This window comes from Eulemur rufifrons, chromosome 7, assembly GCF_041146395.1.
Source record: "Eulemur rufifrons isolate Redbay chromosome 7, OSU_ERuf_1, whole genome shotgun sequence".
In the NCBI taxonomy this organism is placed as follows: domain Eukaryota; kingdom Metazoa; phylum Chordata; class Mammalia; order Primates; family Lemuridae; genus Eulemur; species Eulemur rufifrons.
In genome coordinates this window covers 208610541-208635638 of record NC_090989.1, presented here as the reverse complement: position 1 = coordinate 208635638, position 25098 = coordinate 208610541, and the positions used below count along the sequence as shown (strand labels likewise).

The following is a 25098-nucleotide window of genomic DNA, read 5'->3' as shown; positions in this document are numbered from 1 at the left end:
TTATTCAACAGTTTTATTGATTGCCTACTGTATCCCCAGCAGAAAATAAACAGACTGAAATCCCAGACCTTGTAGGGGTAAAGGAGTGGCACTGGGTTACAGACAGTAAGTAAATTATGTAGTATAATAGAAGGTCCTACTGTGAAGAAAAATCAAGCTGAGAATGGTGGTAGAAAATACTACAGAAGGTAGGGAGGTAGAGGGGATTAAACATTTCTAAATAACGTGGACTTTAGAAAATCCTAGAGGGTGAAGAAGCAAGTGTCATGGATAGCCAAGGATGAAGCCTTCTAGATAGAGGGATCTGCATGTAAAGGTGCTGAGGCAGAAGTGCATCTGGAGTAATTGAAGAACAGCCAGGGACTGATGTGGCTGGAGTGGGATGAACAAGGGGGCTGAGCTGTTGGAGGGTTTTGAGTAGAGGAGTGACCAGATCTGATTCATGTTTTAAAGGGTCACTCTGGCACTGTCAGAAATGGACTATAGTGGGGCCAAGGGTGGAATCAGGAAAGCCAATCAGAGAGTAGGCCATAGCAGCAATCCAGGTAGATTAGGGAGTGATTACATTCTTTCTAGATTTTTAAGGTCAAGCCATCTGGATTGACTGATGGATTAGATACGGGATGTGAAAGAGGTGTCAAGAATGACTTCAGAGTTTTTTGCCTCAGTAACCAGATGGATCGATTCATGTGGGCAAGAAACAGCCGGGCAGGGCAGGGGCTCGTTGCCTATTTTTGAGTTGTCTATTAGATGTCCAAAGGAAGCTGTCACCTAGGCAGGTGGTTGTCTGATCTAGAGTTGAAGAGCACGTCCTGACCTTGAGGTAATGTGTGTTTCCTGAGAGAGGTCAGTAAGAAGGCGGCAGTGGGAACCTCTTTCAAATTGGATTACTCTCTGAGTACACTGTTTTATTCCGTTGTTGTTCAAGTGTTCAAATGAAGCCTTTTAGACAAATAGTTAAATCAGAAATAACAGATAACACTTGAAGGACACTTACTACTTGCCAGGCATGGTTCTAAGCTCTTATGTATTAATTCATTTAATCCTCAACATATCTTTGTGGGACAGGTAAAATAATCATCTCCATTTTTACAGATGAAGAAACTGAGGAACAGAGAGGTTAGAGAACTGGTCAGGTTTCACAGCTAGTAAGTGGCAAAGCTGGAAATTGAAAACATACAGCCTAATTTGAGTCCATGCTTCATAGACTATACTGTGCTACTTTTGTAGGCTAATGTTGTTTTGTTTTCATGAAAGCAAGATAGGGTGGCCCTTTCAAAGTTTTCAGAGTTAGCTGAAATGTATTAAAAGAAGTATAATGTTTGTTTACAATTTTAAATTGCATTTAACAAAATATCAATATTTCCATTATGCAAAGTTCCTATTAGTATCTACGATATTAATATGAGGAAATTTTTGCCTTAGAGCTAGGACTATTAAAAAAAAAGAAATTTTGACTATGAATTTGATGTTTTGATAGTTTTATGTTGTTCATGTTTTAGGTCAGTAGAATATTAAAGGTTGCCAAACCCAACTTTGTGGTTATGAAGTTATTGGCAGGAGGACACAAAAAGGAATCTAAGGTAAGTACGTTATAGGGAAAATAAATGATCTTAAAAATATTGTAAAATTTTACATTCTTTTCAATAAGATGCATAAATGTTGTTATAGAAAACGTTGAACTGTTGAACAAAAATCATTCTTAAAAGTTCAGCAAAAAACAAATTTAAATAGAATTTGCCATTTTGCCTTGAGACTTATATTTTGTTGACTTAAAATTTCTGAAATCTGCCCTTATGTCTCCCTCTTCCCTGCTGTGTAAATTACTGAATAACTTGGGGTAAACAAGAAAATGTGTAAAAACAAATTTATGGGAGAAGTATGATATATATTAAAAGTCATTTGCCTTTGGGAAAGTAAATGAATAATTAATGACATATTTAATGGCTCAGAAGGTGGAAGAGTCTGTATGTTTTCCTTGATAATGTTGTTATATCATTGTATTAGATCAACATTTCAGAGCAAGTTCTGCATTGTGTACGAAGCCAGCTATTGAGGCATTTTGGTGGTATTTGCCCATTATATCTTGCTCTTTTGTTCACTCCTGTGTTTTTGTCATTGTCTGTCTTCCTTCTCTCCTCCCCTGCTTTACGGATGACTCTCATTTCATCACTTATCATTTCATCAGTGAGCCTAGAAATAAAAATTTTGTCAACCCCCTGATCTAATTGAACTCCTTTCCTGTAATTTAAGTCCATTTTTCTTTAACTGTTTTCTTAAGATAAAAAACAGCTGCTCAGTATGTTTTCTGATGACTTTCACAAACCCAGAAACAGGTTAATCATTTTTTTCCTCCAGATTACTTCACTTTTTTGTCATTAAGCCAATTTTTAAAATCTCTTTTGTGCTGCCTTATTTCTAAAAACACAGGAAACTCTGAAATAAAGTCTTTATTTTGCTTACTGTCTGAATAATATTTGTAGATACACTGACTTTCTCCTTTTGTTTACAGGTTCCTCCCGAGTTTGATTTTTCTGCTCACAAATATTTTCCTGTTGTGAAACTTGTTTGAGAGAGACTGAGAAGGTGACTATAAAGGGGCAGAGTCTCTTTGCAGACCCCACTCAGAGGGTATGTGCACCAGTGTCCAAATAACGGGAAATGAAATGGATTTCTTGGATAACACCCCATTATAAGGAATACTTTTAGTTTGACAGCCTTATATGATGTGAATGAAAACTGCTGTTTTAAAGTGGTTTATCATGTTCCATGGATGAAATTGATCTTGAATGCATTGATGAACGTTATATGGTTTTATTACAGATTTAATCATAAATCACTTTTTATGAATGATTGAGTGAAAATAGTGTTTGTAAAGGTTAATAAATTTCTTGACAAAAATGCACTGCCGGAGATGAAAAACAGTAGCACTTTGTTGATACATGTTAAGAACTGAAGGTGTTGCTCATTAACATTTGAGCAATTCAAAAACAAATTATCGAAATGAAGTTTCAAATCAAGGGATTTACTAAACACTTGCATGAGATTTTGGCAAAATACATTTAAAAGGGATTTTGATGGAACCCCTAAAATACATAGGGAGACTAGATTACATGGGATTGTGATTTTGTGTGTCATGACATCATGAATTATACATAAGAATACAGACGTTTAAAAAACATCCTTTAACTGTGACTTTGGGCACTTTTAAAAGATTACACATTACGTTTATTGGTGGCGTTATTCAAAAGGTAGTAATGTATATAGATTAAATTTTAGATCTAGGTTTATATGTGGCATGCTTCTTTTTGTTTACTTTGTATTCAGTTTACTCCGTGAAACAATTTCAAATGGGCATCTGTTCGTATCCTCTGGCTTTGAAAAACTGAATTAAATCTACCCATACCTGCAAGTGCCCAGTGCCTGGGGCCCCACCCTTCCTTTGTTGCTGCTCCTCTTCCTGTCTTCCTGTCTCTGCTCTGGTGTTTGCCAAGGCATCTCTGGGCCTTCCCTTTGTCCTCTGTAGCAGGCAGTACTATTGGCAAAATGAGCTACACTGTGACTTCAATTAGCTTTTGTGAATGGCCTAAGACTAATGACAGTTTTTATTTGTCTATGGCAAAAAGTGTTCTGAACTGCAAATATCTTAACTCTGATTTGACACCCCTCTTTAAAAAACATGGTATTGGACCTTTTTTCTGGAAATATGGAAATACTTTAAAGCAGCTAACCTGACTGAACTTGCCTGCCATGGTAAAGAAGATTGTAGGGTAATGAAGTGTACTCTGGCTCTCTTTTCCAAGAGTGGTAACACATGTGTTATCCAGGAACTGCCATTAGGCATCCTGAAATACTGTGTCTGCTGTTAATTTCTGAACACTTTAAACAAACAAAAGGCAAAGAAATGGTAGGAAATAGGCAAAAGAAGAAATAAAGAATCAAAAGAAAAAGCAAAGAAGATAATAAAAGAGCATCAACATTTGACAAACAACCAGGAGAGCCCAAGGCACGTTTTAGAAAGGTGGGAAATTATTCTTCCTTCCCAGTGGCCAAGATAGGAAGTATAAAAACTGTGTCCCCTTGAAAGCAAAAAAAGAATATGAATTGATGCAACAAGAGCCCTGCTAAATGATGGGATCGCTTTCAATTAAGAGGGTACTCTGGCATTTTTTAATGCTATGTCTGACTGGGACAGCTAGTACAGATGAAGATTCTATAATTAAAGAACACCTACGTTGTTTTTTTGGAATGGGTCTTCCTAAGAGCAAAGAATGTTCCAATAGTGAATCCATTGTCAACTAAAAAAAAGATTTATTCATTAATATTGACAGAATTGTATATTTTCCTTTAGCTTTAGTTTTTTGCGTTTTTTTTTTTTTAAATAGTTTTCCAATCAGAAAAAGAGAGCTGCCTTTTGAGAATTTTAAAATCTGCCGTTCAAGGTACTAAAAAAACAATGGGGGAAATAAGACAGTTTCTCCCCTCACAGAGCTTATAATCTTACGAAGAATGCCGGAAAGCAAACAGGTATTTGAAATGCACTGAGGAAATGCGGTATGCTAGGGTATGAGATCCACCTCACATAAAACCTCATGGAAAAAAAAATCTCATCTGAGCCTCAAAGGTGCAGGAGCCATTAGTTGGTGTAGGGTGTCCTAGACAGGATTTGCACAGATCTGGAAGTGAGAAGGTGGCAGTGTGGCTAAAGTATAGAGCAGGAAAAGGGATTGGAGGGACAAGATAAAGACAGGACAGATCAAAGAATTTGGACTTAGATATTGGTGGATAGCACTGAAGGCATTTTTGCAGGGAAATGATGAGCTCAAATCAGATCAGCTTGCCTGAGAATGGTTCAAAGGGAGGCAGGGAAGAGGGAAAATATAATGGTGGTCTTTACAAAGGTGGTGGCATTTGCTTATATATGCAATGTAGAAGACCAGGTTTGGGGATAAAGATTGCTTTAGATGTTGAGATGTCTTTGGGACATCCTGGTGAAGATGGGAAGTAGTATGGTCTGGAGCTGAAAGGGACAGTCGGGGGTGAAGAGTGAGCACTAAGTGGCTGTAAAGGTGTAAATTAAAACTTTGGGGATTGCAGTTGCTCAGGGAGCTGGTAGAGTAAGGGCTGGAGATAGGTCCCAAGGAACAGACTTGGGATGTCCAGTTGTAAGAGTGGGCTGGGGAATGGGGGGCTGCTGAGGTGACAGTATAGGCTGCAGGGAAAAACACCTCAAAATCATGCCATGCCACCATTTGGCAAGTGTCTGTGTCTGTTTCACTGTTTCATTTGCACTAGACAGACTTTTCTGGCTAAGACAATGTATTAACTATTGGTCAAAGCGCACCCCATGTGGAAAAGTTTAGGAGCAACAAGGAGTTGCTCCCTTGTTCTTTTCTGGCTATGCTTCTGGGCACTGGAAACACAAAACACAGATCCTCCAAAAGAGACATATCAGGAAAATAAGCAGAATGGAGTGCCACATGCAGCTAAAAGGCCAGTAATAGAAGGACCAAAATGGGCCCATTGGATTTGGCAAGTATAGGTTGCCGGTGACAATAGGGAGACATCTTTCTTGAAGAGGTGGGGCAAAGGCTGGAAAGTCAACTGGGCTTGAAGAATTTACTTCCCCACATTGATACTTGCCCCACTCTATTGGAGGTGCTGCTGTGATCTTACAAGATCATAAAATGCAAGCGTGATCATTGTACAACTTACTTAAAATCCACTGTTCTCCTGTTAATGACCTGATCTTTACCCAGGAATGCCCAGTTTGGCCACCTCTGCCTCTCCCACGTCATTTCTGCCCTCTTCCTTTGGCCCCTCAGGCTGCAGCCACATTGCCTCCCTCAGACTCCCAAGTCTTGACCTCCTGGCGAGTTTCTCCTTATCCTTCAAGTTTCAACTGAAATGACATATCCCCAGGGGAAGAGTCCTCCCTCTCCTGGTTTACGCCATGCCACCTTAATCAGCACAGTTTTAATTTAAATACAGTCAAGCATGCCTTAACAATGGGGATACTGAGAAAGGCTAAGAAATGTGTCCCTGGGCAATTTCCTCACTGTGTGAACATTACAGTGTGTCCTTACATAAACCAAGATGGTAAATGCCTTTATACACATACGCTGTATGGTATAGCCTATTGTTACTAGGCTACAAACCTGTACAGCATGTGACTACTGAATACTGTAGGTAGCTGTAACACAATGGTAAGTATTTGTGTATCAAAACATAGAAATGTACAGTAAAAATGTGGTATAAAAGATAAAAAAAAAAAAGGTATACCTGTATAGGGCACTTACTATGAATGGCACTTAAGCTACATAAAATTAAAAAATGTTTGTTCAATACATTAACCTTAGCTAGTTTTTTATAAACTTTTTAATTTTTTTTTAACAGCATTTAGCTTAAAAAGATATTGGAAAGCTCTACAAAATATTTGCTTTATATCCTTATTCTGGGTTTTTTTTTTTTTTTGTAATTTTAAAATATATAGGATTGTTCACACTGGCATCATCACAAACATGTAATGTGTTTTTTTCCAGCTCCATCATAATCTTATGGGACCCCCGTCTTATATGTGGTCCATTGTTGAGTGAAAGGTTGTTTGTTATGTGGCACATGACTGCAGTTCATTATCTTCCCAACTGTAGTATAAACATGAGAAAAGGGATTTCACTTTCTGAGTACCTGACAGCATGGAGTCAACTCAGGAATACCTACTCATTTAATTAACACAGTGTGGATTTTTTACGATGTAAAAAGACATTCTAATAGCTAAGAGTCATCCTAGGGGAAAACTGAATAGATGAGGTTAAACAAGGTCCCTAACAGGAGAGACTACATGGTGAGAACACAGCATGGCTGAGGGCACAGAGGAACTTTGAGGTGGTAAGTTGGAATGTGGTAGAAATTGATTTGTCTGATATTTGCAATATTAATCTAAACAAGTTGGTATGTCAGATTTTTCCACATCTAAGAAGACTAGGGAACTAGAACTGCTTGCTTTTGATATAAGGGACCATAAAATAAAACTGAACATTTTCGTTATCCTACATCTATCAAAGGTGTTAAAAAATTTTTGCTTTTGAAGAGATGAAATGACTTTTCTGAAATATTAAACCACATCACCCATGCACTCATTTACACTATAAAGTTTTTTCTGTAGTCCTGTGGTCCCCAACCCCTGGGCTTCCCACTGGTCTGTGGCCTGTTAGAAACCCAGCCACACAACAGGAGGTGAGCAGTGGGTGAGCCAGGGAAGCTTTATCTGTATTTATAGTTGGCTCCCCATCGTTCGCATCACCGCCTGAGCTCTGCGCCTCCTGTCAGAGCAGCAGCATCATTAGATTCTGCATTATGGTGAGTTGTATAATTATCTCATTATATATTACAATGTAATAATAGAAATAAAGTGCACAATAAATGTACTTGAATCATCCCAAAACAACCATCCATTGCCCCCACCCCACTCTCCCGGCCGTGTCAAAACATTGTCTTCCATGAAACTGCTCCCTGGTGCCAAAATGGTTGGGGACCACTACTGTAGTCTACCACTGATACTGCCTTCCATCTAAGAAAACATCAGATTTTGGAGAATTGTAAAGTTATCTAACAGCTCTCTGAATTTCTAAACTACTACAACAATAAAGATGCAATACCTGCAACTTCTTTTTAAAATTCAAACATTAAGCCCAAGCTTAAAGGAAAGTGTGGTGCTCTATTTTGGTGACAGACATGTCACTTGTTGACTTCTAGAATAACTTTTGAATGATTTCTTCTCAAAAAACCAGAGCAAGGATACTGATAAACCAAGATTGTTCTTTAAAATGATACAGATGTTACTTGTTGACAGTGCAGCAGCTTTAGTTCTGGATAAAGGCAGACACGATACATTAACCAGGAGGTTCCATTACTGTCATTTCCCTATAGCGCTGAAAGAGACAAATTAGTGAAAAGGCAAGGTTGTATCAAGAACTCTTACTCTGGCTTATCTCTTAAGGCTAAGTGGGTTTCTACCTTTTTTTTTTTTTTTTTTTTGAGACAGAGTCTCACTCTGTCACCCCAGCTAGCATGCAGTGGCATCATCATAGCTTACAGCAACCTCAAACTCCTGGGCTGAATAGATCCTCCTGCCTCAGCCTCCTGAGAAGCTGAGACTATAGGCGCAGCCAGGATGCCTGGCTAACTTGTATTTTTAGTAGAGATGATGGGGTCTCACTCTTGCTCAGGCTGGTCTCAAACTCTTAAGCTCAAGCACTCTTCCTGCCTTGGCCTCCCAGGGTGTTAGGATTACAGGCATGAGCCACCTCGCCTGGCTAGTAATGGACTATTTCTCAAATTCCATCACATAAAAATAAATTACGTGTGGTGATTAGAGTAGTCGTGACATCTAATCCAGGGTTGCTTAAGGAATCTCCAGATGCAGTCTTATTTGCAGGAAAAAAGATCAAATGAATAATCCCATCAGTCATGTCCACAATCATTTCAGAGGATGGAGGAAAGTATAAAATAAATGAGTTTACACTAAGAATTTATTTTAATTTTAAATGGAATAGCTACCAATTTAATTTTGGATAAAACCAAAAGACCAAGGGCTAGGGGTTTAATACCTACTTGATGATGTTACACAGGTTTTTGTTTTGTTGAAACAGTTCTCATCCCTCTCTCTCCATTGTTGCCTTGGATCGTGCCTTGATCCCAAAGGAAGCCAGCTGTGTGAGCATGGCTGCCTGGAGAAAGAGCTCAGAGTGCACACATACCTGCTAAGCACATGGCCTTTGGGGCCCTGTATGCGAGGAGGAAAGCACTGTATTTTTTTGTTTATAATGACATCCCATCTCATTCCACAAAAGGGTTAAGGCAAACCACCATCCTTAATCCACAATTTGAAAGCTGATTCTTTAATAGGGGATGAAGGGAAAACAGCCAAGAACAACAAAAGCTGTGAAAACAGTTTTAAAAGTTGAACTAACCGTATTTTATTTCCCAGCAACTCTATATACACTAATTAAACATGAGATGAATAGAGTATTAATTCAGAAAGCAAGAGAAAATTCGTATCAACCCCAAGACTGGGACACAAAGGGAGGTTGGAAAAGTTAAATCTTTTAGTGACGGGGTAAAACGATATCATACATGAAGAATATTCAAGTTCGAGGTGGCAACATGAACACAAACAAAGCGCACCTTCAGTGATGGCAGGGGCACAGTGAGGCGCTACAGCTCACCAGGTAGAAGCTCCGTAACTTCTCTTGACCCCACTTTCCTCTCTGAAAATGCGAGAGTTACACACAATGATCTCTGAGGCTCTTGGATCCCAGATCCTGTGGATTCTCCCACTTATCCTTTGGAGAGCCTCACTGGAAATAAGTCATTAATGTGATTTTGCCAGTCATTCACTAGTGGTAACTACTTTTTACTATAAATATTGGGAACCAATTCAGCTCAAACCTAATGTCATTGTTGTTATTGGGAACTATGATTAAATAGTCATTTTCAAAATTAATATTAACCTTTGATTTTTAAATCAGTTTTGTGAGTCTCTTACCGTAAGCAAAATGTGTAAACTATGACAGAAATAACTATTGCATTTCTCTTTCTTTTCCAAACAGTCCCAATTTGTAACATTATATATCCTTCAACATCAATTAACTTGTTTTTCTTTTTCTGTAGTAATAAAGTAGGTACAGATCTGTCCACACAAACCTGTCCTCACTGTGCTCTGCTATAGGTATGCCCTTGTCAAGCTCTGTTTGGGCCCTTTTTCTCAAAAGTACAATCCATTAATAAACTGCAAATGTTCAAGTTACAAGACACTTAACAGTGTTTTGTACATTAAAAATGGCAGAGATTATTACATAAGTAGTCTTTTTAAAAATTCTCACACAAAACAGCTTTGTATTTAGACTTGTTTAAAACTGTTGCTAGTGATGTTTGTGTTAACAGTCAGTGCTCTAGGCCATTGATTGTCAAGAGTAGGAAGTGACTGCACAAGAGCATAAGCCACTCACTCACTGTGTGTACCAGTGAGAACAGAAATCGGCCCAGCATGTTCTGTTCGGAGAAGAGGACTCCAGAGGGGGGAAAAAGGAGTTCTCTGTGTAAAGTCAGTCTCCTTCACATCAGAAGACAGATTCTTCCTACAGGTTGCTTTTTATTATTATTATTATTACTAACAGTTATAGTCCAGAATAAAGGAGTACCACTGCTGCCACACTTGAAGGAGAACTTGTGTTCTATTTTTGGTGTTGATCTTCTCATGAAATACCTATTAGCCAAAAATTTTGACAAACTTTATTAGATAGTTCAAAAGTACCCCCAAAACTGTCTAAAGGTCCAATTTCTCCTACATAAAGTACGTACTCATTTCCATAATAATCATCTTTAGATGTACATTTTACTTAGTTCATTTCACAGCTTTGAGTATCCAGTCCCTCGTGAATATTTTGTAGTGATGTCTTCAGTCCTGAAGTAAAATATGTGAATTCCAGCTCAATTCAGACTGTACGATTCCGCTTTTCACGCTGATCAAATAAATTTATGGCGTCTCTTTTCTGATCTTCAGCAATAAAAACTAAAAAAGGAAAAACTCACACATAACATTCTAATATTTTAACATCTTGAGAAAGCAGCCCAGGCAGGTCCCATTTTGCATAAGTTTCTAGAAAGTGTGTCATAAAGAGGACTGTATCTCCCATATCAACACTATAATTTGGAATTGCATTCCTAATCAAGGGCAAGATGGCAAAAGAGACCATATGTATGGCCGACAGTGTTCCATGTAACAAAGTTAAAATACTTACAGATTCCATAATTGTTTAAAACAGTAAAATAATGCCCCATGTCTATAAAATGGACAAAATAAAATGTACTTTCATTAAGTTTTAGTATAATCACAGCCCTCTTGTGTGGCATGACTCCCTCACTACTGCACCTTCCCAGCAGCACACACAGCCTCCTAAAGAGCCATCTGTGGCTTCAGACAGCTCCTGCTACTCCAAAGCTCCCCCTTGACAGAGCTGAAATATGTGGCTTCCACCATCTGGTCTTACTCTATCCTTTGACACACAAAGGACATTTAAGGACTATTAATTAAATGACTGCCATACTAAATTAATAGTGTCTTTTAAAGTCTCTGAGTCCGAGCTAATGTCTTTTTCTTCTAATTTCCCTAGAGCAACCAGAGTCTTAAACTATTTCAAAGAAAAAAATCTTAATGTTGAAGCTGATGTTGACATTTCTTGAACTTAACACTATTTCTTAGAAGAGCTGACAGGACATTTATTTTCTTTGCCTTGCCTACCTCACTTTGTTTAAAACCTTGCACAAGGTCAAGTCCTTAGGACACCTGAGTATAGGGGATGCAAGATCACAAGGCTTCACTGCAAAGCCATGCATTCTGTAAGACAATAGGCCCATTTAAAAGGTTGTTAAAACAGATGTGACCAGACCATGAAACATGCTCTTGAAGAACTGAAGTATACAAATGAGTGGAGTCAATGACACCAAGAACAGAAAGATGGAGAAACTCTATATTTACTTATCATTCTTACTGCTAATGTGTTACCCTTTTGCCTTTTTAAATAAATTACCTCAAAGTCCTTGTAAATAACTTAAAAATCAAGTTAGGACTTCCATTTCTAGAAACTCCAAACAACTGTGCCAATAGAAACAACTGACATCCTGGATAAATACAAAAGACAATGTTTAAGAATGCACTGCTGGATCAGACAAACACAAATTAAGGGACTTTCTACAAAACAACTGGGCTACTGTACTTCAAAAAAGATGAATGAGAATGAATGATACAGACAAATAGCTCCAGATTAAGGGACACTAAGAGGTATGACAATAAATGCAGTGTGTATGATCCTGGATTAGATCTTGGATGAGAAAAAAGATTAGTTGGACATTCATTAAATTTGAATAAAGTCTATGGGTTACATAATAGCATTATATCAACATTAATTTCCTTATTTTGGTAGTTGTACTGTGGTTATATACGATGTTAACGTTTGGGGAAACCTTGATAAAGAGTATACAGAAATTCTTGTGACTCTATTTTAAAATCTAAATCATTTCAAAATGAAAACTTAAAATTAAAAATACTAAAGCATTAAGAATAATGCATTCCCCATATGGTAAAAAAAGAAAGCATCTGCAAGGTCAAAAATGAAGGGAAAGCAAGCATCAAGGCCAGCATTGGCCCTGGCACTGAGGCCTGAAGATACTAGGCTTTTCCCTTCACAGCTTCAAAAGTTGCAGGCGTACAAAAACCAAAGATTTGGGCTGTACTCAAGGTGGGGTGTCAAGTAGGAGACCCCCCCCCCCCCACATAAAGCCAAAAACCCAAAGGCTCATATCCCTGGTTGAAAGATAATGGGAAATAAAGCTGACCTGAAAATGGGACAGCAAAGAAAGCCCTGTGTGTGTGGAATGGGGGTGTTTCTTCACCACATGAGGACTAACCACAAGATGTCTGAAGGTTTATAATTTGGATTTACATTTCCTACGTGATCCAGAAAACTTAAAGAGAATTTACTTTAAGGAGGCTGTGAGTTTGTAGCACCCTCATTTCAACTGGTAGAGGAAAACCACCTTCTCTAGTGAAATATAACTGTAACTCAACCCTTAAAGACTTACCACAGAAAACGTCCCAAGAAAACTAGTAGCTCACAGTTAAAAAGCACAAAACACACAAGGAAACAAGTTATCATGAATGAGCACCTGGAGAAAAAAATAACTAAAAAACTTACCAGTTAAGGAGCAGATAAGGTATAGCTGAAGAAAACTTTGTGAACTGGAAGGTATTTCTGAGGAAATATTCTGAATGCAGCCCAGATAGGCAGAAATGGAAAATATGAAAAAAGAAGATAAGAGACATGAATAGAATGAGATCTAACACTTTGAATCTGAGTCTGAGAAGGAATCAAAAAGGGAAGAAGCATTATGCAAAGAGATGTCTGAGATTTTCCAGCGGGAATATCCTTACCAGCTGTTATGTTACACTTAGAATAGTATGGTACAGTGTGAATCCACAGAGCAACTAATGGAAGAGAAACAGAAAGTCCAAAAATAGACCCCAAAACATATGGAAATTTAGTATTTGGTAAAGGTGGCATTGCAAATGGTGATTTGAAATGGTGTTGGGCCAATTAGATAGTCCTTTCGAAAAAGATCAAACTGGACCCATACCTCATGCCATACCAACATTCAAATGAATTGGATAATTCTGGAAAGATGGTAATAACAGTGGAATAGTTTTTAAATCTCTCAGAATTCCTATATAAAGGAATTGAATTTAAAAACTCAAAAATCATGGACATTTACAACAAAATTAGATGACAAGGAATCCTGCAGACCCTAAAATTCAAGCAGTTAAAGGCAAACTGTGGACAACCACCCATGTGTTGGCAGCATCTGAAAGAAAAAAAAAAAAAGCAATGGAGCATGTTGATGGATCTGAGAATAGGAGAAGCCCAAACAGCCAATAGGTATATGCCAGCAAGTTCGTGGGCCACTGGGAGAACTGCCCCTGGGAGTGGAGGGGTCCTGCTGCTCTCATAGAAGGTGACCACAAGGCAGCCGTAGCACAGGTTAAAGGGGCTGGCAGAGGCTAAGCCCATGGACTCCTGAAACTGACAGGCCAGGGCTCCTTTCTGGGGTTCCTTCCTGGGCAGAGAAAAAGTACTAAATGTGGAGGGAAGATTGCAGGACATGAACAAGAGAAACAAAGGAAATCGAAGTCTCAGATAAAAGTAGGGGAGGTCCCACTGGCCAAACAAGATGAAACAATTTGAACTTCACAAAGCATAATAAATGCAGTTGAGTGAAACCAATCAAGTATGTTTATATCACTGTAAGTTATGATATTAATATAAAAAAGAGGTCACCTTCAGGGGATGGTGGGGATATATAATTCGTTATTCAGAAAACGTAAATAAAGAGAAAGAATCAAACATTTATCCTGCCTATCCTATATGAACAATACCACTGAAATGCGTATAAGAATATTCCAAGTAACAAATGAAACAGAACCAAATTAACAGACATAGGTACTGAGCATCAAGTACTGAGCAACATCACAGAAAGAAAGACGTCACACATCAGTTGCCTCCTGATGAAAGGACACATCACTACCTATCATCTGACCGAGGGCTTGAGCTGAACCTGAGTCTGATCCCGCTGCCAATCTGCAGAAAATGGGATAGAAGAACATGTGAAACTGGCCCATGAATATACAATCAGAAATATTCAGACATTGGGAAACCACAGGTTACATGGCTTAGGTTTTTAACAAATTATGAAGGAATGGAGGAGAAACCTGTAGATTAAGAAAGGCTTAAAGACATACCAAATTTAAGAAAATGAGCAAGACTATATACTATGGTGTCCGAGGATGCCCACTTGAGTGATAAACCCATAAATTCAAGAAAATGCATACTGTAAAGGTGAGGAGAGCTGACACTATTAGAGAAGATGCTGTGACTGAGACAGGGGACATGGAGGTTTCTCTGGAGGGGCCAGCCAAGTTCTGTTTCTTGACTGGGTAGGCAGTTACAAGGTGTTCACCTTCGAAATCTCATTTGTTTCATGTGTTTCTGAATCTGTGTTTTACTTTGTAATAGCGACAAGAAAAACTGGAAAGCATTCTGGATGAAAACATACCAAACGAAAGCAAGGGTGAATTCTTTCCAACACTGAATAGGCAAGCCTTTCTAACTATGACTCAATATGCAGAAGAAAAGATTAAAATGTTTGAAACTTTTGCATGGCAAACGCCAAAGGCAAAACCAAGAGAAACTGAGAGAAAGTATTTGCAACTTCACACCACAGATAAAGGGCAATCTCCCTAACATACAAAGAGCTCTTACAAATTAAGAAGGAAAACACCAAGAATCCAATAGAAAAGTGAATTTTAAAAAAGGACACCATGAACCCATAGTGACACTAAAACAAACAAGTGTGTTGGGGTTGAGAAAAGAGTTCCTTAAAGAATGTCAGGTAATAAATATGCAGAGACAACAGAATTTAAAACGTCACCATTTAGGTGAATGGTAAAGCCACCCCATTTCAAAGCATCCTCTTCTAGATGACACTAATTACAAAGAGAAAATGGACCTTTACCATGGAGAGACCTGGTAGGTGCCACCTTAGCCAAGGCATCAATACCATCAGTGAGAAAAGCTGCCATTTTGTGACTCCTGGTGGGAAGCAAAAGGAACAAAACTGTTGCTACAAAAATGTTCAACCTGAATCCATCATAAGGAAATAGACATATCTAAGATTTGATATCTTTGATCAGACACTGGCCTGGACTCTTTAAAAATTCAAAATAATAAAGTACAGCTATAAAAGCTGCTTGGAAGCTCTGTGCATATATTAGGGCTTTATTCATTTGTGATATAGACTGATCAAGTGGTGACCTAGCCATTTTGTTGGGCAGTGGCACTGAAAACAAATCCTCCAACGGATACCTGAGGGCTTGAGCCCCACTGAATGTGCAGACTTTCTGAAAGGTCTTCATCACCTTGGGGTTTGCAACCCTCACCTTGCTGCCCTGCTCTTACTTTCAAAGGCTCCTGAAGAAAAGACGATCTCCTTGAAATGATCAATTACTTAAAATATTATTGCTGGGATTCACAGGACAAAGTGAAGGACCAGAAAGAGAAAATGAAAGAGACCCACTCCTCTCCCCCTCTCCCGCTACCGTTATTACCATTTAGGTTTTTGTCATTCCCCGCAAGGGCTGCCTGCTTGTCTGTTTCAGATTCCGCCTCATTTTCATCCATGTTGTAGTCATCATCTCCTCCCAGTTTTTGCTGGTTTCTCCCTGTAAAATTAGCCCATAAAACATAAGCTACATCATTTCTCTCTTGATGCCACAGGAACACCAGAGCCCAGGTGCTGGGGTTTCGCCTGCTCATCCCAGCCAGACCTTTTCGCTACCTCTCTGGAAATGATACGGCCTCATGTGCTTGCTTCTACTACAAAAGGCTATATTCCAGGATGGAAATGGAGAAACTAACTAGCTAACTAAACCAAAATCCCAGTTTTTTTAAAGAGATAAGCATCTCAAGGTTAAAGGTACCGCTGTTCTAGGCAACACGAGATTTCTAATGACAGCATCTCCTTTGAACAGCTCATCGCTCTGAGAGAAGAAATGGAGTTGTTATTGTGTGCCCAAGGGTAAAACTGTCCATCATACTTACAGAATTACAGTGTTGATTACTACATTCATCCCTAGAGAGAACAGCAACCAGAAAAGATCAGGACATAATGCATAGAGACCTCGTCAAAGGGTTTAACCTCAACATTCTATATTTGTATACAGATGGGTAAACAAAATCATTTTTTGTTTTTTGAAAAACATGCCAGAAAACCTGCTCTAGTTCTATTCTGTTTGAGGTGGAAACAAAGCACAGGCCTGCGTGCCCAATAGATTTATTCTTCAAATGAGATCACTACAACTGCATCTAGAACCAGGTACATCATGTAGGGCCTGCAGTATCAAAGGTCCACCTTTAACTGTTACACTGTGTGACCAGCTGCTGAGTGGTCTGACACTTGAGCCCACCGGCTGAGCTGCCCAAGTGTGCTCTCCCTCTCTCACACCATGAGCATCTTGCTGGGCAGGCTTGGAGAAGAGAGACCCAAGCAGGAATGCTGTGGGAGAGGCTGACAAAATGCAATTCTTTAACTGGAACTTGGGAGGACACATTCTTCAGAAAGAGAAACTAAAGTGAAAATTAGACTGGAATCAGGGTAACTTCTGCAAATAAGCATATTTTCCAACCTCTGTTACTTGGTCTGCCCCAGATCACAGGTGTCATGTCTTCAGAAGAGCTCCTGGCTCAGGTGGGATGGAAATTTTCTGCATCTTTAAGGGACTGAAAATATATCTCAGAATATTCTGTTGATCTCAGAATATTCTCACACTTTATTTCTTTAAAAAGAAAAAAGTAAACCAAACCAGAAAGGTGGGATTCACATGTCACTTTTCCTCAATGCTCAGATATGTATTAACCTCCATCTACCTACCCAACCATTCCTTCCTTCCTGCCTTCAGTTGTTCATTCCCCAGGCACTGACTAGCTATGTCTGCTGCACCAAACACTGCATGAGGAAGTGCAGATACAAAGACCAGGCATGTGGACTGTCCGCTAGGAGGTGATGCTCACTCCAGGTCATCCACCTGCAAGGTCCCCTTCACTTCCCATTAATATTGTTTCTCAAGCACTAGAGTGTGTGCTGCTCTTCCTTCCTGACTCCCACTTGATAATGGATAACAAACATAGAGACAAAAAGGAACTGCCAAATCATGAACTGCTGTTTGGTAAAATTCAAGGGGATCTGTCTGGTGTTAGGAAGGAGACTGAGAGGGCTGAGTGTGCAGTAGAAAGGTGTGTGCGGGCAACCACGGGGCCTCTAACTCACCTTCCTCAGCAGCATCCTGCTCTTCCTCCTGCCCATCCGCGATGACAAGCTGGTCCCGCTCAGGGTCTTCTTCAGTCTCCTGATTTTCCTGGCTCAGCAACAGGGCAGCTGGGACTTGTGGGGTTCGGCTCAGTTCTCTGGCTCCCCCCAACCCTCTTCTACCCACAGGTCTGTCCTCCACAGCCTGCTTCGGGCCTGGCTCCTGCGGCAGCCCCAGGCCATCCCTCTGAGGCTCCTTCTCGCTGACAAACTGGATCTCATTGGTTTCCTCTGTGCACAGAACAGAGTTACCTATGACCTCACCAGCATTTAATTAAAACAAACAACAACAAAACAAAAAAACCTCATGCCACTCAATTCCCAGAGCTTTTCCAAGGAGTGGGGATGGGGTGGGCTGCACACAGGGAGCAGGTGGGTAACTTATTCTGTAACCTCAGCAGCAGACTGCAGGCCTCTATGCCTGCAGCTCACCTTCAGAACCACAAGGAACAGAAAAGCACTTTAGAAAAAAAAAAAAAAAACTGGACTAAATTATCTCAACAACTAAAAGTGGAGGAGGGTGTACTGCTGAGTTATCTGATCGCTGTGTCCATCTAAGACAAGCCCTTGGCAGCCAGGGCATGCCAGTCAACCCAGGAGTCACTTACAGACACTACAGCCCCCTTGGTTCCCATGACAGCTGCCTAGGGCTCAGGCACCTCCCCTCAACTCCCATAATCCACCTGATGTCCTGAATAAAGGTGCATCCTGGACCTTTCTCTCGCAGCTGCCAAAGAACAAGGCACTTAGTTTATAAGGAAAAGACATCAGTAAGACCGAGGCGAAGCCCTGCAGCCCCAATTCCAGGTGCCCAGAGAGACGCTGCCCTGCCTCCGGGCAGCCCCACTGCCGAGCTCACCCACTGTCAAGCCACATGCTCCGCCCCTGGAGTCTCTGTATGGACTGGAGCACATGAGCTGCTGCTACTTTTCCAAATTGAACAGGGCTGTGGAGGGCGTAAAAATGGAACTTTCAACTTACCTTTCTCACCTCGACTCTTCAAATCTAAAGCCACCTCGGAACTGGGGGTTGGCCTCTGGGATTCACCATCACTGGGTGTTTTTCTTTTCCCTTGTGGCACCTCTGCCAGTGGCAGGCCTGCTTCCTGCAGCCTGGGCTGAGGCTTGCTGAGGGTTTGGAGCTGAAACAAGAGCACAGGGTGGCAGGGCTCCGTGACCAAAAGCCTTACAAGAACCCCACACAATGCAAAGCACCACCACATCCTTCCCACAAATACGAACAACAATAAAAAACCCTGAGAAATTCCACGATCTGCTCTGGTCACGCCCTATTGCAAGGCCTAAGTCAGAACACGTGAAATTGAGTCAAGGCCTCCCAGAAAGCACTTTCAATGTGAGATTAATAGCTATGCAGAAGATCAACAGGGGAAATGAAGACATGCACAATAAACCAACCAGACTGAACAAACATCTATAGAACACTCTACCCAACAAGAGCCAAAATGCACATTCTTCTCAGGTACACATGGAATATTCTCCAGGACAGACATATGTCAGGCCACAAAGCAAGCCTCAATAAATTTAAATAACTAAAATCACACAAAGTATGTTATCCAATAACAATGGAATGAATTATAAACCATGAATCTTGAGAAAGTCACAAACATATGAAAATTAAATATCATACTCCTAAATAACCAATGAGTCAAACGATAAATCACAGGGCAAATTAGAAAATGCTTTGAGACAAATGAAAACAAAAACACAACATACTAAAACTTATGGGAGGCAGCTAAAGTAGTGCTTAGAAGGAAACTTACTCCTCTAAATGCCTATATTAAGAAAGAGGACTTCCTTCCAGTTTTTAGTGCCTCACGTAAGGAGCTTAGAAGTCACCACTCAGTCCTGACAAAAACAGGTAAAAAGCTGAACAAACTAAAAAATCATCAACACTTCTTTGATCCGGAAGAGAGGTGAAGACACAGCGTAAATCACTGCCCCTAACACTAGAGACAGCCAGCCACATACAGGGAGTCATGGCCTGCCAGGACAGAGACTCGAGCAGAAACCACTGGGGAAATCAGTGTTGAGGGAGGAGAACCTGAACTGTAATTGATGAACTGCTGGAGGCTTAGTGTGGTCAAGCCTAAGAAAACACTTTTGTGAGTTTTCCTCCAGGAGCTTGAGAGGTTTCTCAGAGAGACCGCTGGAGAAAAATCCCCTCATGTTTTCGGCAGTGGCAAAGGAAAAGGAACCATTTTGAAATAGGCCAGAGCAATCTTCTCCTTAATAAAGCCTGCCCTCTGGAGAAACTCAGAGCCTAACTTGCTAGGGTATGATCAGAGCCTAACTGACCTGAGGGAAGGGAAACACTCAACCCCAGTGAGCTCCTGTCTTCCATGTGGGAGAAGGGAAATGCCCAACCCCCAGCCCATTCTCTAGCCATCCTGTCCCACCTAAGGGGTGGGGGAGGTGGATACCAAGAAGCACATGTGAAGTTCACAGCCAAGGGGCACAAGCTCCTTAAAAGACTAATCATAGAACTATAGAACACTTCCCTTCCCCCCAACAACATACCACCACATTACTAATGGCTTATTTACAGCAGTTCCTTTTACCTAGCTATCAAGAAAAAATTACAAGCCCTACTACAAAGCATAAACACAATTTGGAGACAACAGAACAAGCATAAAAACTAGAAATGCAGACATACTGGAATTATCAGATGAGATCTATAGCAACTATGGTAATATACTATGGGCTCTGATGGATAAAGTAGATAGTATGCAAGAATGGATGGGCATTTCAAAAAAAGAATAAGTGGGCAATATGAGCAGAGAGATGAAAATCCTAAGAAAGAACCAAAAAAAAAAAAAATACTAGAGATAAAAAAAGCACTGTAACAGAAATGAAGAATGCCTTTAATGGGCTCATTAGCAGAGTAGACACAATGAGGAAAGAATCTCTGAGGCTGAGTATATCTAAATTGAAACCTCTAAAATGGAAAGACAAAAAGAACAAAGATTGAAAAAAACTGAACAACCAACAGTTGTGGGACAGCTCTGGTATGAGAATACCAGCAAGAAAAGAAAGTAACAGAAGTTACTTTGAAATATTTGAAACAATGACAACTGAGGACTTCCCCAAATTAATGCCAAATACCAAATCGTAGATCAAGGAAGCTCAGAGAACACCAAGCAGGATAAATACTAAGAAACCTACACATAGGCATACCATTTCCAAACTACAGAAAATCAAACATAAAGAAAAAAATCCTGGCTGGCTGTGGTGGCTCACGCCTGTAATCCTGGCACTTGGGAGCGGAGGCGGGTGGATTGTTTGAGCTCAGGAGTTCGAAACCAGCCGGAGCAAGAGCGAGACTCTGTCTCTACTAAAAAAAAATAGAAATTAGCTGGACAACTAAAAATATATAGAAAAAATTAGGCGGGCATGGTGGTACATGCCTGTAGTCTCAGCTACTGGGGAGGCTGAAGCAGAAGGATTGCTTGAGCCCAGAAGTATGAGGTTGCTGTGAGCTAGGCTGACACCATGGCACTCTAGCCAGGGTGACAGAGCAGGACTCTGCCTCCAAAAAAAAAAGAAAGAAAGAAAGAAAAAGAAAAAGAAAAAAAATCCTGATAAAAAGCAAATAAAATTTACAAAAAAATAATCTTGAAAGAAGCCAGAGGAAAAACACACATTACCTATAGAGCAACAAGATAAGAATTACATCTGACTTCTAAGAAACCATGCAAGGAAGAAGAGAGTAGAGTGAAATATTTAAAGTGTTGAGAGAAAATACCACCAACCTAGAATTCTGTGCACTGCAAAATTATCTTCAAGAGTCAAGGAGAAATACTTTCTCAGACAAATTGGTGATTTGTTGCCAGTAGACCTGTCTGGCAAGAAATGTTAAAAGAAATTCTTTAGAGAGAAGGAAAATAACATAGGTCAGAAACTCAGATGTACATAAAGAAAGGAAGAGCATCAAAACAGGAATAAGGTAAAATAAAAACTTTTATTTTCCTTATTCTTAATTGATCTAACAGATAACAGTTCGTTCAAAATACTATTAGCATCAATATATTCTATTATGTATGCTTATTTATATAACGTATGTATATCTGTCTGTCTAACTAGGTCTACATATAACTGAAATGAATGACAGCAATAATACAAGGGATAGGAAGGTAGGAATAAGGATTATTTTGTTACTGCAAAGTCCTCGCATGACCCATGAAGCGGTATAGTGTTATCTGAAACTGGCATGAATTAACTGTAAAAGTATATTGCAAACTCTATGGCAAACACTAAAAAAAATTTAAAAAATGAAACTAACTGATATGCCAAAGAAGGAAAGAAAACAGAATTATATAAAATGTTCAATTAAAACCACAAAAGGCAGAAAGAGTGAAGACAAAAAGAGGAACAAAGAACAGGACAATGAAATAGAAAACAATAAAAAATATGGCAGCTATTGTTCCAACCATATCAGTAATCACTTTCAACAATAATCACATTGTCGATGGCCTAAATGCACCTATTAAAAAAGACTGTCAGACTGGATCAAAACACAAGATCTAATTATATGTTGTCTACAAGAAACCTACTTTACATATAAAGACACTATAGATTAAAAGTAAATGGTTGGAAAAAACAGTTTTAAATAAAGATAAAAGTAAATGGTTAGAGAAAATATATCATGCTAACACTTATGAAAAGGAGTGAGCAAATTAATTTCAAACAGAGCAGACTTTAAAGCAAGGGAAGTTACTAGGAATAAAGAGGGGCATTACAAAATGATAAACAGGTCAATTCTCCAAGAAGACATCCTTAACATGTACGTACCTAGCAACAGAGCATCAAACTACATGAGGCAAAAACTGAGAGAACTGCAAGGAGAAATAGATGAATCCACTATTATAGCTGGAAAGTTCAAAACAGTCAAATATGGATAGCTCTAGCAAGCAGAAAATCAGTAAGGACATTGTTTAACCAACAGCATCATCAATCAACTGGACATAATGGACATCTATAGACGACTACATCCAATAACAACTGATTACACTTTCTCAAGGTTACATTGCACATTCACTGGAATGAACCATGTTATGGACTATAAAACACACCTTAACAAATTTAAAAGAATAGAATTTATACAATGTCTGCTCTCAGATCACAATGGAAGTAAACTAGAAATCAATAACAGAAAAAGTAACAGGAAAATCCCCAAATATGTGGAGATTAAACAACTTATTTCTAAATAACACATGGGTCAAAGTAGAAATCTCATGAGAAATTAAAAAAATATTCTGGCCTAAATGAAAATGAAAAGACAACTTATCAAAATTTGTAGGATGCAGGGAAAGCAGTGCTTAAATTTATAGCATTGAATGCATGTATTAAAAAAGAAACAAAGTTCTAAAGTCAATAATCTAAGTTTCCACTTTAGGAAGCTAGGAAAAAATCTAGCAATTTAAATCCAAAGTAAGTAGGAAAAAAGAAGTAAGAATTAGAGCAGAAATCAATGAAATTGAAAAAAAGGAAATAAAGAAAAAAAATCAAAGAAATTAAAAGCTTATTCTTTGAAAAGATAAAGCTGATAAGCCTCTAGCCAGTCTAATTAAAAAACAAAACAAAACAAAAAAAACGGCCAGGCACAGTGGCTCACCCCTGTAAACTTAACACTCTGGGACGCCGAGGCAGGAGGACTACCTGAGCTCAGAAGTTTGAGACCAGCCTAAGCAAGAGTGAGACCCTGTCTCTACTAAAAATAGAAAAATTAGTTGGGCATTGTGGCACACACCTATAGTCCCAGCTACTCAGGAGGCTGAGGCAGGAGGATCGTTTGAGCCCAGGAGTTGGAGATTGCATTGAGCTATTTATGATACCACTGCACTCTACCCAGGGTGACAGAGTGAGACTCTCTGTCTCAATTAAAAAAAAAGGACAGAAATTACTAATATCAAAAATGAAGAAGAAAATATTACTACAGATCCTATGGAGAGTAAAAAGATAATAAATGAATAGTATGAACAACTCTAGGCGTGTAAATTTAATAACCTAGATGAAATAGACCAATTCTATCAAAGACACAATCTGCCAGAACTCACACAAGAAAATTAGACAATCTGAATAGGCCTATATCTATTAAAGAAATTGAATAATTAATAACCTTCCAAAACAAAAAGGATCAGGCCCAGATGGGTTCACTGGTGATTTTTACCAAACATTTCAAATGGAAGAAATTATTCCAATTCTCAATAATCTCTTTCAGAGAATAGATGCAGAAGCAATATAACTCATTATATGAGACCAACATTACCCTAATACCAAAACCAGACAAAGACATTATGACAAAAGAGAGCTACAGACCAGTATCTCTCATCAACCTGGATGCAAAATTCCTCGACAAAATATTAGCAAATTGCAAGTGAAATCCATAGTGTATAAAAAGAATTATATACCATGACCAACTAGGATCTATCACGGTATGTAAGGTCTGTTAGACATTTAAAAATCAATTAACATAATCCATCACATCAACAGACTAAAAAAAAAAAAAAATCACATGATAATATCAATAGATGTGGAAAAAGTATTTATAAAACCCAAAACCCACTATGATAAAAACTCACAGTAAAGTCGGAATAAAGAGGAACTTCTTCAACTTGATAAAGAATATAAGAAACCTACAGCTAACATCATACTCATCATACTTGGTTGGTAAGAAACTTGAAGCTTTTCTACTAAGTTTAGGACCAAGGCAAGCATACCCTCTCACCACTCCTTCTCAACATTATTCCAGAAATCCTAGCCAATGCAATAACATAAAAAAAAGGGTGAGGGGAAAGTATACAGATTGAGGGGAAAAAAAGCTATCTTTATTTGCAGATGATATGATCACCTATGTAGAAAATTGGAAAGAATTAAAAAAAAAAACAACTGGAATTAATACATTATGGAAAAGTTGCAGGATACAAAGTTAACATACAAAAGTCAATCCCTTTCCTATGTATCAGCAATGAACAAGTAGAATTTGAAATTAAAAAGACAATACCACTTGCATTAGCACCCCAAAAATGAAATATTTAAGTATAAATCTGACAAAATTTGTACAAGATCTATATGAGGAAAACTATAAAACTGTGACAAAAGAAATCAAAGAACTAAATAATTGGAGAGATATTCAATGTTCATGGATAGGAAGACTCAATACTGTCAAGATGTCAGTTCTTCCCCAAAACTCAGAAATAAACTAAACAAAATAAATTCAAGACTTCTTTAAACTACAAAACATTGTCAAAAAAGATTTTTAAAAGGCCTAAATAAATGGAAAGTCATCCCACATTTGTGGCTCATAAGACTTATTAATGCTGTTAAGATGGTAATATTTCCCAAACTGATCTACACATTCAACTTAATCCCTGTCAGAATTCTACCTTCCTCCATTGAAGAAACTGATAAGCCAATCCTAAAAGTCATATGGAAAGTCAAGGGATACAGAATAACCAAAGCAATCTTGCAAAAGAACAACAAAATTGAAAACTCACACTTCCTGATTTCAAAGCTACAGTAATCAAGATTATGTGATACTGCCATAAGAACAAATAGCCAGCTCAATGGAATAGAACTGAAAGTCCAGAAGCAAACCCTCATACTT

General features: G+C 38.9%; 2 protein-coding genes across 3 annotated transcripts in view; one reads left to right on the top strand and one right to left on the bottom strand.

The window, feature by feature from the left end:
* The window catches only part of NAA35 (N-alpha-acetyltransferase 35, NatC auxiliary subunit), a 93567-nt gene extending 90664 nt beyond the window's left edge, over positions 1-2903 (top strand). For both annotated transcript variants that reach the window (XM_069474066.1, XM_069474067.1), the window contains exons 22-23: positions 1503-1583; positions 2513-2903. In XM_069474066.1, coding sequence (XP_069330167.1) covers positions 1503-1583; positions 2513-2572 — 141 coding nt within the window. In that variant the 3' untranslated portion in view covers positions 2573-2903. The remainder of the gene's footprint in view (positions 1-1502; positions 1584-2512) is intronic.
* Positions 2904-8992: 6089 nt separating this feature from the next.
* The window catches only part of GOLM1 (golgi membrane protein 1), a 60517-nt gene continuing 44411 nt past the window's right edge, over positions 8993-25098 (bottom strand). Inside the window, exons 7-10 of the mRNA XM_069474065.1 lie at positions 18457-18616; positions 17437-17706; positions 15719-15832; positions 8993-10573 (exon numbers count right to left, since the gene is read on the bottom strand). Of these exons, the coding sequence (XP_069330166.1) occupies positions 10497-10573; positions 15719-15832; positions 17437-17706; positions 18457-18616 (621 nt within the window). The 3' untranslated portion in view covers positions 8993-10496. The remainder of the gene's footprint in view (positions 10574-15718; positions 15833-17436; positions 17707-18456; positions 18617-25098) is intronic.